Below are 12,751 nucleotides of genomic sequence, written 5' to 3'. Positions count from 1 at the left end.
CCAGCGCACCGGGTGCAGACCTCCGGCGTGCGTCGGGCGGGGCGGAAGGCGGGGCCTTCACGCGCTGCTGCTTACCGCGCGCGCTGGGCTGCCTTTTCTGTAAGATTAAGTGGACCTGGGCAGGTGTCATGAGTCCGCAATTAGCCGGAGCTCGGACCCGCCGAAACCTATTTCCAGATATTTGCTGAACGCCGATCTCGTGCCGGCACTATGCTAGTTCGAGGGATACCGTAGCAAACACGACAGTCCCTGCGCGAAACCTCTGCCAGGGCTTCTTCGTGCCCCTCTTCACTACTCGGTCTTCTCTCACCCGACAACCGCTCGGTCCGTGCTTGCCTTCTGAGGCTTCTTAGATTGCGTCGGTTCCACCTGCCCTAGGCCAGCTTCGCAGATCTGCGGGATTGGGGCCCTTCTTCTCTAAACTGCTCCTTCCTCTTTCCCCCAGGAGACCTTTCAGAGGGTTGCCCCGTGTACACGTCTCTCGCTGCAGTCCCCAACACTGGACACTTCCTTGCAGGGGGGGCTCTTCTCTGGGCTCCTGGTTTATCCTTGTGTATTACCTGAACCTTGTTTCATCTGTCCTTTTGTCCAGGGCACATCTGAGACCACATGGAAGCTATGGGTGTGGGTGTGCGACACTTAAACAGCCTTTGAGGTTCTCACGGTCATTTAAAATTTGGAGTTACTATTCTTGTCTACTTTACCTAATCAACTTACTTCATTGCCCCAGGTACCCTTCTATAGAGAGGGATGCACTGGAGTTAGGAACCCTGACATCTCTGGTCCCAGATCTGGACCTAAGTTGCTGCTATCTTTGAAGGAGGCAGATTGTGTGTATTGGGGGTGCGGGGGGCGGGGGTGCAGGGAACACTGGCCAAAGACTTGGGACATGTCCCAAGCTGGCCTGTCTTGTGGGATGAGCTTATCCTAATCACCTCTCCACAAATGAGATTTATCAAGCCCAGTTCCTTTCAGCACCCACAATCTGGTCAACCAGCAATTTGCCTAAGGAAGCAGTGCAATTTAGCAGCAAGGAAAAGTCCTTACAGATCTACGTACTGAACAGATTCCCACACTGTCCATACCTAACGACTGTTGGTATTGATTTTAAAATGATTAGAAAACTTCTCTGCGACCAGGCATTATCCCTTATATTGTACTAAACCAAAATGTTTTCCTCCATACTGAAATACCTACAGATGTATCTATAAAAGAGGATTTAAAAAACCCCCTCAATTATATCTCAATAAAGCCAGAGGGGGAAAAACCCATTTCACACCTAAAATTTTAGAAAATACTTTATTAATATAAAATACCCAGTGTTCAAATTTCCTTAATGATGTCAATTTTGTTTTTTGAATCATGATCCAAATAGGGTCCAAACTGTACCGATTATGTGTTTCTTAAATCTTCTTTAATCTACCAGTTCCCACACCATCTCTATTTTATGTTTGCAATGTGTTTATTGAAGAAGCCAGATCCTCTGCCCTGGAGTTTCCTTTGGATATTGGTTGGATTTCTATCGTATTTTCTTCTTCTTTTTTTTAATCTATTGTATTTTCTAACTTTTCTATTCTCTTATTCCTGTAAATTGGTAGTTATATCTATAGCTGATTAATAGATTTTTGGCAATACTTCACATAGGCTGTTTTAAAAAATAACTGAGGAGAGTTCACATGTTCAGGTCTTTACAAAAAACTGCATTTTGCTATGTATTTATTAAAGACAGTCATTTATAGTTTATAAAAAAAATATTGTCCTGATATACACAAAAATGTCCTGATAATGGTAATTAAAAACAGGTACTCCCAACCCCCCCTTGTGTCCACATCAATTTTCAATCTAGATTGGCTTAATCTTGAAGTGTAATCCAATAAGACTGAAGACCAAACACTTCAGGTCCTGGACAAGATAATAAAATACTCGTAAGCCTTCTGGATCCCTATAATGCAAGAGGAAAAACATGTTTAAAAAGCTGGAAAAAACTGGCAAAACACCAAAAACAAAACATTTAATAACCCAGATTATTTACATAAAGGCATTTACAGAATTAAAACTTTAAAAACAACCAAGTGTCCATAAAGAAGGAAAAGGCTATGTGCTATATATTAAACGAGATCATTTTAAATGTTAGTTTTTAATGGGGAAATAGTTACTATTAAATGAAAAAATCATTATTAAAATAACAGATTGCTGATCTCAATTATATTTTTTGTGCTTTTTAAAAGTTAAATAGTTTTTAATGCATGCGAAATAGATCAGAAATACTTCAAGATGTTAATGGTTGTCTAACTGATAAGTTTGTAGGTGATTTTCCCCCTTTTATTTTTCTGCATTTTCTATACTGAGCGTGTATTACTTTCAGAATTAGTAAAACTTGTTTTATTTTTTATTCATTTTTTAAAAAGATTTTATTTATTTATTTGACGGAGAGAGAAAGAGCACAAGCAGAGGGAGAAGCAGGCTCCCCGCTGAACAGAGAGCCCGACGCGGAACTCGATCCCAGGACCCTAGTATCATGACCTGAGCCGAAGGCAGCCACTTAACTGACTGAGCCACCCAGGCGTCCCTAGGAAAACTTTTTTTAAAAAGAAGTACTAAGCAGGACCAAGAGGCTAAAGATTACTACGGCACAACTGGCTAAGAACAAGGAGATTGTCCAAAGGAAGACAATTACACCCAGCATGGACTACAAGTGAGCCACTGGGGCATGGGTGGCTCAGTCAGTTAAGCGTCTGCCTTGGCTCAGCTCGTGATGTCAGGCTCCTGGGATTGAGCCCTGTGTCAGGCTCCCTGCTTTTCCTTCTCCCCGGCTCATGCTCTCTCTCTCTCACATAAATATATAAAATCTTTAAAAAATAAAAATAAAAGGGAGCCATATCTAATTCCAAATCCTCAAAACACAGGAGCTGGATGTTGCCAAATTTTTTTTTTTTAGGTAGGCTCCATGCCCAGCATGGAGCCCAACGTGGGGCTTGAACTCAAGAGCTGAGCTGAGAGATCAAGAGTCAGACCCTTAACCGATTGAGTCATCTAGGCGCCCCCAGAGGCTGTCAAATTCTAAGGACTCTTTGTAGCATACAGACTCATGTCTCAGCTTTATAATCTGCCCTACTGACAACATGAATTTTTAAGTTTGTATTCTAAATAATTTCAAGTTTCACCATTGTCAGACTATAAGATGTGCTAGTCTGAATGGCCAACACTGAAAAGGTGTTCAGCTCAACCCAGTGACTCTACAGTTTACCTCAAGCACCTGCTTTGGCATATTTCATTTTCTGTTCTGGCCAGATTCTTACTCTGGCTGCTCCTATGACATTACTGTGTGTGTGTGTGTCACTGAGAAGCTCTGTGTAACACTGACTGAATAAAACATCAAAAGCAACAGGAGAATGCCCTTGAGAATAATTTGAACTCTCTCATGATGAGAACAAAGCTGGCCCCTTCTTTTTTTTTTTTTTTTTTTTTTAAGATTTATTCATTTTAGAGAGACTGAGTGAGTGAGAGAGACCAGGGCGGGGGGTGGGGGGCAGAGGGAGAGAGAGTCTTAAGCAGACTCTGCACTGAATGTGGAGCCTGACGTGCGGCTTGATCTCATGACCCTGAGATCACAACCTGAGCTGAAACCAAGAGTCGGACGCTTAACCAACAGCCACCCAGGTGCCCTGACCCCTTCTGTCTTGCCATAACGGTCCCAATCTGGTTAAGGGTTTCATATCAGTCAGCTTCAAAACTGACACGTCTGGCTATAAGGGTCATATACACTTACTTGGATTGATTGACATCAATAAGAGAACCAATTTTTGATGTTGTGAAAGAAATGTGTTCATCTCCAATGACAATTTCAAGCTCCTAGAAACATTTAAAAAAACTAAGTCAAGCCAAGTTGGATTTTCCATCAACCACACAGAGGATCTATCATCTGTCAAATCACACAAACTCTACAACATAAACAAGACTGGTTCACTCTGAGCACTAACATGTACTGGGTCTAGAAACAAAGAGAGAAATTAGATACTGGTTTAGTCCTTGAGTAGCTCATACTCTTAGAGGAAGATGTGTTTGTGAGGCTCTACCATTTCTGGGATTTGGAAGAATTTACAAGTTTTATATAGGAGTTTTCATTGCTAAGAAAATGGAGTAACATGTATAAATCTTATGTTTTAAAATACCAAGAATCTAACCTTTCTGGGCAACATGGGACGAGAAGTCTAGACCTTGTGTTTGATCCCAGCCTTGTCACTATCAGCTGAATGCTCTTGGGTCTCAATTTCTACAGTGACACAAGTAGCACAAATCTTTAAAAAATTTCTGCGGGAGTGCTCACCGTGTGCCTGCTATTGTTCTTGTGCGTGGGACAGATCAGCAACACCAAAGGTCTGTGCCCTTGTGGAACTGCCAATCTAGTGAGTCCTACTTCTTTTTGATTTATAGTTTTCAATTATGAAAAGAATTCTAACAGAAAATATAGAAAACTATGAAACCAATGTTCTTAACACCCAGATGTGACAATGTTAATAGGCTGTCATACTTGTGTCAGATTTTTTAAAGAAATAAAACATTACACATACAAAGTTTAGGCCCACCTCCCATTCCATTCTCCCTCCTGCATCCCAGAAGTTGAGGTGTATTCCTTCCACTCATGTTTTTAGATTTGGTAGTATGTTTTTAAATTTTTACATAAATGATCATACTATATGCATCCTTCTGCTTTTTTCATTCAACACTGTTTTTGTATATGATCTAGTTCATTAGTTTTAAATGCTTTAGAATATTCCATTCATATCCTTATTGAAGCACACTTAAGTTCCCAATTTATTGTACTATAAACAATGTGAGAATATTCTTCTATGCATCTCCTTGTATGCATGTGAAAATGTCTCTACGAATATTCCTAGAAAGTGTAAGTTTTTTTCAATTTTGCCAGTTATTACCAAGTTATTTCCTAAAATGGTTGTACTGATGTTATTCCCACTAGTATATAAGATCCCCTTTTTCTTTCTCATATCTTTTTTATTTTTTTAAAGATTTTATTTATTTATTTGACAGAGACAGAGATAGTGAGAGCAGGAACACAAGCAGGGGGAATGGGTGAGGGAGAAGCAGGCTTCCCGCCGAGCAGGGAGCCTGATGTGGGGCTTGACCCCAGGACCCTGGGATCATGACCCGAGCCGAAGGCAGACGCTTAATGACTGAGCCACCCAGGCGCCCCTCTCATATCCTTTTTAAAACTTGATGCCCTCCACCCTCACTTTTTGCTATTCTAATGGGTCTGAAATGGTATCTCATTATTTTCCTAATTTTCACTTTCCAAATATAGGTATTTTCATATATTTATTGGCCATTTGTTTTTCCAGTTCATAAATTGCCTGTTCAGAACCTTTACACATTCTGCCACCGGGTTATCTTTTTTTTCCCCCCAGTTATCTTTTTATTATTAATTTGCAGTTCCTGATATATTCTAGATATAAACCCTTTGCCAGGTATGTTTTGCAAAGATCTTCCTTCAGTCTGTGGCTTATCTTTCAACTTTATCATGATGTCTTTAGCTAAACAGAAGTTTTAACTTTAAAGAAGTCACATTTATCAATCTTTTCCCTTGAGGAATTTAAAATATTCCTTCTCTACCCAAAATAATAAAAGATAGTCTATATTTTGTTTTAAAATCTTGTGTTATTTCTACAAATGGTCTAACTGAAAAATATTCTATAAACACACTGCCAACTGATACAATTTGTTAAACAATCCATCCTTTTTCTATTAATTTGAAAGTTCACCTCTGTCATACCCTGCTCTGAGTTCCCATATATTCATGGGTTTGTTTCTGGGCTCTCTGTTCTGCTCCATTGTTTACTGGTCAATTCTGAGGCAATATCACAGTACAGATGACTGAACCTTTTCAAGAAATCTTCAAAATTATCTTGGTTACTCTTGTCCCTTTGATCTTCCATGAATTTAGTGCTCTCTTAGGCTTTAGGAAAAATCCTGTTGTGATTTTGATTTGAATTGGAATGAATTTATCAATTATTTTAATAAAATTGATATAATAATTGAGTTGTTCCATCCATAAAAATGATACATATTTTTATTTTCTTCTATAAAGCCCTTTTAAGTTTTTTTTTTAAAGATTTTATTTATTTATTTGACAGAGAGAGACACAGTGAGAGAGGAAAAGGGATATATAAAGAAAAGCAGGTGGAATGGGAGAGGGAGAAGCAGGCTTCCTGCTGAGCAGGGAGCCCAATGTGGGGCTCAATCCCAGAACCCTGGGATCATGACCTGAGCCGAAGGCAGACGCCTAACGACTAAGCCACCCAGGCGCCCCAAAGCCCTTTTAAGTTTTATACATCTTATTAAATTTACTCCCAAGTTCTTTATAGCTTTTGTTGCTATGATGAATGGAATTTTGTTGTAATTACCTTATCCAACAGGCTGTTGCTAGTGTATAGGAGTATGCCCTGTTCTCTTCACAGGACTACTGTGATTGCTGAATGAGTTACTAGAGCTGAAAATTAATGGTAAAGCAAAATACATATACATGATTTTACTGAGAATCCGTGGACATAAATTAAAAAGTCAACTTTAGAAAGTACTCAGGATGGGATTTTCTTTTCACTCTTTCTCAAGAGTTAGACTAGGTATTTATCCAAAGGATACAAAAATAGTGATTCAAAGGGGCACATGCACCCCAATGTTTACAGCAGCAATGTCCACAATAGCCAAACTATGGAAAGAGCCCAGATGTCGATCTACAGATGAATGGATAAAGAAAATGTGGTGTGTGTATATATATATATATATATATATATATATATATATACAACAGAATATTAGCCATCAAAAAGAATGAAATCTTGCCATTTGCAATGATGTAGATGGAGCTAGAAAGTATTATGCTAAGCAAAATAAGTCAGAGAAAGACAAATACCGTATGATTTCACTCATATGTGAAATTCAAGAAACAAAACAGATGAACATAGGGGAAGGGAAGGAAAAATAAAAGAAGATAAAAACAGGAAGATAAACCATTAAGAGACTCTTAACTATAAGGAACAGACAGGGGGTGCCTGGGTGGCTCAGTTGGTTAAGCGTCTGCCTTCGGCTCAGGTCATGATCCCAGCATCCTGGGATCGAGCCCCACATCGGGCTCCATGCTCAGCGGGGAGCCTGCTTCTCCCTCTCCCTCTGCCTGCCTGGTTGCCTATTTGTGATCTCTCTCTCTCTGTCAAATAAATAAATAAAATCTTAAAAAAAAAAAAAGGAACAAACAGGGTTGCTGGAGGGGAGGTGGGTGGGGGGATGGAGTAACTAGGTGATGGGCATTAAGGAGGGCACTTGATTTAATGAGCACTGGGTGTTATATGCATCAGATGAATTACTAAATTCTACTCCTGAAACTAATAAAACACTGTATGTTAACTAAGTTGGATTTAGATTACAAAAAAAAAAAAGTTGGTCCACCATTTTGAGGTGAATTAGGAATTAACTTATATGGGTTTTTATATTAATAAATATAATTATTATTGAGCTTTTACTACACACTGGTACTATTTTAGTCACTAGAGATTTAGCACTGAAAAAAATAGGTAAAATCCTTGTACTGAAGGAGCTTGCAGGGGTATATGCAAATCTGTTGCAGTGGGGGGAGGAAAAGGGATATATAAAGAAAAGCAAACAAGACAATTTCAGACAATAATAAATGCTACAAAGAAAATAAAACATCTTATTTAAAAAAAGAAAAGAAAATGGGAAAGGACATTTTAGATTGGATGGATAGGCAAGACATCACTGAGGAAGTGATGTTTGAAACCTGCAATAATAAAGACAATATTGGATAGACTATTCCAGGCAGGATGCAGCAAATGCAAATGTCCTAAACTAAGAACAACCTAGGTGTGTCTGAGGAACAGAAATGAGGTCAGTGAGGTCTGAACACAGTAAAAGATTGTGAAAATGGTAGAAGATAAGGTGGGAGTTCGGATTTTACTTATTTATTTATTTTTAAGATTTTATTTATTTATTTGTCAGAGAGGGAGAGCACAAGTAGGAGGAGCAGCAGGCAGAGGGAGAAGCAGGCTCTCCGCCAAGCAAGGAGCCCGATGCAGGACTCAATCCCAGGACCCTGGGATCATGACCTGAGCCAAAGGCAGACTCTTAGCCGACTGAGCCACCCAGTTGTCCTGGATTTTATTTTAAATGTAGTGGGAAGGCAGTGGAGAACTTAAAATCAGTGGAATACATTTCATTTTAAAAGATTAGTCTGGTTTCAGGATGGAAAAACAGGCTGTGCAGGACAAAAGAAAAAAGGAAATCAATTACAAGTCTAGATTAGGAAGGTAGCAGTTGAGGTGGAGAGAAATAGCTTCCCTGTTAACACACTCGAATATGACAGTGCGGGGCACCTGGGTGGCTGTCCATTAAGCGTCTGCCTTCGGCTCAGCTCATGATCCCAGGGTCCTGGGATCGAGTCCTGCATCTGGTTCCCTGCTCAGTGGGAATCCTGTTTCTCCCTCACCCTCTGCCCCTCCCCTTGCTTGTGCTCTCTGTCAAATAAATAAAATCTTAAAAAAAAAAAAAATGACAGTGGCCTTTATTTTCATTACCATAATGGTCTTCAGAATATATATATATATGCCATGAATTTAAACACATATACCTAGCTGCTTGCATGATTTTCCTTCTATTAGATTGCTGAAATAACCATGTTCGATTTCTCTTTGTATGTTCACAATGCTTTGTCCATAGTAGTTACTCAGTATGTGAGGTGGGCAGCAAAACCTCTGAGAAGGGCTGGGGGGAGAGTCACATGAGGAAATCCAGGGCTAGGCTCTAGGTGGTTGGAAGTACCACTGGCTCTCTCTGTTCCTCCCTGTGGGATTACTGCTTCCTTAGATAAAGGTGCTGTAATCTGCTTTGTACAGGGCGCGCGCGCACGCGCACACACACACACACACACACACACACACACACACACACACGGATTCAATGTCATATGCATGGCAGTAAAACTCATCTTACTTGTAAGACTTCTGCACTATAGGACAGTTACTAAAACACTCACCTGCCGGCCCACTCGGTCAGGGGGAGGCCACAATGCATCATCCTCTTTGGTAATTTCACTGTCATCAATTATTCTCTTCAGTTCCTCCATTACACTTTTATGTACATAAGCCTGAAAGCAAATTAAAAAATGGGATTTAAGTTGCACCCCTAAGCAAGTGTTCTCACTCAGATAGATAGTGATGAAAGATAAAAACAAAAACAAAAAAAGCCTGCTCCTACAAACTAGTTTCTGGCACCTCTGTAAGGGGGATGGCATTCAGGTGTGAAGCAGGCTGGGCCAGAAGTGCCCAATGACTACATCTCAGACCCCATCTACTTGTTTCCACTTCTCGGCACATCCTGTCCACTTGGACCTTCTCCTTGCTTACACACCCAACTCACACCTGAACCCAGAACCAAAGATCTGTAAATAACCCTGGTTATTCCTAACTAGATGACATGCTTATGAAGAGCAGAGACATGTCTTTAAAAATACATTTTGCGTATTAGTCCCCATTAAATATAAGGAGGCTGACGTGTGGGTAAACATAAACCTGAATGCTAGTTAAACATAATAGTATGAAAATATACTGACAAGACATTTTCAAATGTGACAAAGTGGTTAAAAGGAAAGAGAAGCTTTGATGAAGCCTCAAGAGCGCGGCAGAAGTTATACAACATGGAGCGCATGGACTGGACAGAGGCGGGCACAGCCATCTCTTGCTGGCCAGGGTGAGGTGACTTTGAACAAGCCCCATAATTAATATCTGGGCCTTCACTGTAAAGGGTATATAATACCGCCCATCAAATAGGCTTATAATCAGGGTTAAATAAAATCGTTATGTGTATAAAATACCAAGTGCCACGCCTGGCATCTAACGTGCATTCAATGATGTGAACTGCTTTCCCATGCCCCTGTTCCCCATTCAAATGCAAATTAAAGAGCGCTACTGAAAGCTATGCACCAGGGAATATACCAAACACTTTAAGTATAAGGTATTTAATTCTATGATAGCACTGGAGAGTGGGGGGTAGGTTTTATTATTTGTTTCTGCAGACAAAGAACAGGGAATTTGCCCAGGGGCACAAGTAAGTAGCAGATTCAGGGTTTAAAGCAAGATTTGCAAGACTTTAAATGATTACCAGTAAGTGATTAAGCACTGTGAAAAAATATAAACTAAAAGATGGGAGAAAAAATTTAGAAGGTGTCCATAGATATGTCTATACTTCTCTTTTCCAATACTACTCCCAGAAAGAACAAAAACAAGACAAAAGGCTAAATTTTAGTGAAAGAAAGGCTCTCAGAAGGCTCATTACCTCTTTTCTGATCATGACATCATTTTTGTAATTGCTGTTGTTGGCATATCTCAATTTCCCTGTGAGGAACAAAAAACAAATTCAGTGTATATTAAAAACATATGAGTAAAGTATCATTAGCTCACCAAGACTATCAGGTGTTGCTTAAAATGTATCCTAGTTTTCCCTTCAGTGTCTACCAGATTCACTACCTGTACTTCTGGTGTTCCAACAATGGCAGTCTTGTCAGTTCTTCACTTTAGGCTATTAAATAGCCTCAAAGCCAAAAATACTGCTGACATTGAATTATAATTCTTGCAAAAGGCAGCTCAGGTGTGATAAAAGAACACAAGCAGACTCTTTTGTGACTCTGGCAAATCATCTCTCTGCAGGTTAATGTCCTCAGGTGAAAACAGGGAGAGTGATGGTAACTTACTTGCACACAGGGCCTCCTGAGGCTCAAATGAGTCCTGAAAACAATTTGGAAACTGTAAAATGCTGTTTAGATACTATTCATGTGACCATGCAACATTCTGATCTATTCCTGTGATGGAAAAGTTGTGGTTTTATTATTAAGCGTATTTGGTATATAAGGCCCTTTGTGTATATGTGCATCCAAAAGGGTAATCTGGGTATATGCTGGGTATGAAGGAAAAGATAGAAGGAAACACATGAGTTTTTACCCTTGGAATAGAAGGCACACATGTAAACACGCTATCTTGTCACACTACCAAACACAGTATCTTGTCATTGTTTATAACTGGGGTTTGTCAGATTCATCTTTGTGCCCCCATTTAGTGGGAGTTTTCTGTCATCTCTGATTCCTTTTCCTTCACCACAGTGGCCCTTCTCCCAGATCTTATCAAACAGCAAAGTCCTATTGGTTCTGCCTCCAATAGTATCCTAAATCCTATCCGCTTTTACTAGCACCCTAGGCCCAATCAACATCCTTTTTGTCTTGACAACTGTAACTGTCTCTTAATAAGCAGCCCTGTCTCCAGTCTTGCCCATTTTGCACCCAATGATTAGAGATCACATCTTTCTCTCCTTAAAACTTTCCAATTGCTTCCTGCTGCATTTATTTATTTTAAGATTTTATTTATTTGACAGAGAGAGAGAGAGAGAGAGCATAAGCAGGGAGAGTGGGAGAGGGAGAAACAAGCTGCCCACTCAGCAGGGAGCCTGATGCGGGGCTCGATCCCAGGACCCCGGGATCATGACCTGAGCCGAAGGCAGACGCTTAACGACTGAGCCACCCAGGCGCCCCTTCCTGCTGCATTTAGAATAAAATCCAAACTCTTTGCCATGGCCTATAAAGACATCCATGGTCATGCCCCTGCCTACTTATCTGACATCGTCTCCTACTATTCTCCTCGGAGCTCACTACTTCCTCAGCCGTCCTGGCTACCCGAAACATGCCTCCTAGCTCATTCATGCCCTACAGCCTTAGCCCTTGTTACTCCCTCTGTCCAGAATGCTCTTCTTCCTGAGCCTCACAAGGCTGACTCCTTCTTGTCAATCAGGGTTCAGTTCGAATACTACTTTTTCAGAGAGCGCGCCAGTGGCCACCCTGCTTAAGAGCAGCCCACCAGCACTTAATCCATCATTTTGTTTTATGTTCTGACCACTGGTCACTATCTGGAGTCTTTTTTGTTGTTGTTGTTTGCATCTCTCCCAGCACCAGAATATACGTTCCATGAGAGGAAGCTTGTCTGTCGTTCACTCCCGTATCCCAGATTGTGAAAGAGAGCCTGGCACAAGGTAGGCAATCAATGTTTGCTGAGTGAGGCATTCTAGTAAAAAATGTCACCAAACAGAAGTCCCTGCGCATGGAAAGAACCAGTGGAGCGGTCACAGGAGTGATCGTTTCAGATCCGCGCCGCAGTCATCAATACCTTCCTCTTCTAGCTCCTCGCACATTCCGGAACCCCGGCCTCCCCACTCGCCCGACCCCAGGCCCAGTCCTCGCTCCCAGGGGGCCAGAGGCCGCTCTTACCGTCGGGTCGGAACTCAAACTCCAGGAACTCATGGCCAAATTTGCCCTTATGACCCACGTAGTAACGCAGATAAAAGTCACTCTCCATGGTTCACGAGGAGGGTACCAAGCCCAAACTTTACCAGCAAGCCCCACCGCCGCTGTTTGCGCCCACCACTGACGTTTACCTGGGCGCGCGGAAGTGACGTCAAGGCAAGGCCGTCGGCCGTGGCGAGGCGGCCCCGGTCTCCCCCATTCCCGGAAGTGGGGGCAAGTCTGGCCCATTCCCCGGCGGAAACAAGGCTCCTTTCTCCCGAGGGCGGGGCCAGTGGAGCCGTGCCCCGTCGGCCGGAGGCGGGAGCGAGGCTGAGGCTCGCCACCCGGGGTTCTCGCAAGCTGGAGGCCGAAGGCGACTGGAGGACCCCTGGGTTCGGGCGG

The 12,751-nt window shown here is 41.6% G+C and overlaps 1 protein-coding gene across 1 annotated transcript; it reads right to left on the bottom strand.

The window, feature by feature from the left end:
* Window positions 1–1,322: 1,322 nt before the first annotated feature.
* MAGOH (mago homolog, exon junction complex subunit) lies at window positions 1,323–12,520 on the bottom strand. Its single transcript, XM_032416771.1, has 5 exons — window positions 12,335–12,520; window positions 10,360–10,418; window positions 9,062–9,172; window positions 3,770–3,852; window positions 1,323–1,942 (listed from the first exon to the last, which is right to left on the bottom strand). Exons 1-5 carry the CDS (start codon window positions 12,420–12,422, stop codon window positions 1,843–1,845), a joined length of 441 nt encoding a protein of 146 aa, XP_032272662.1. The 5' UTR covers window positions 12,423–12,520; the 3' UTR covers window positions 1,323–1,842.
* Window positions 12,521–12,751: the final 231 nt, after the last annotated feature.

The sequence above is a fragment of the Phoca vitulina genome, unplaced genomic scaffold (genome assembly GCF_004348235.1).
Source record: "Phoca vitulina isolate PV1807 unplaced genomic scaffold, GSC_HSeal_1.0 scaffold2, whole genome shotgun sequence".
Classification (NCBI taxonomy): domain Eukaryota; kingdom Metazoa; phylum Chordata; class Mammalia; order Carnivora; family Phocidae; genus Phoca; species Phoca vitulina.
Note: the sequence above shows the minus strand (reverse complement) of the source record. Positions and strands in the feature narration are given on the sequence as shown.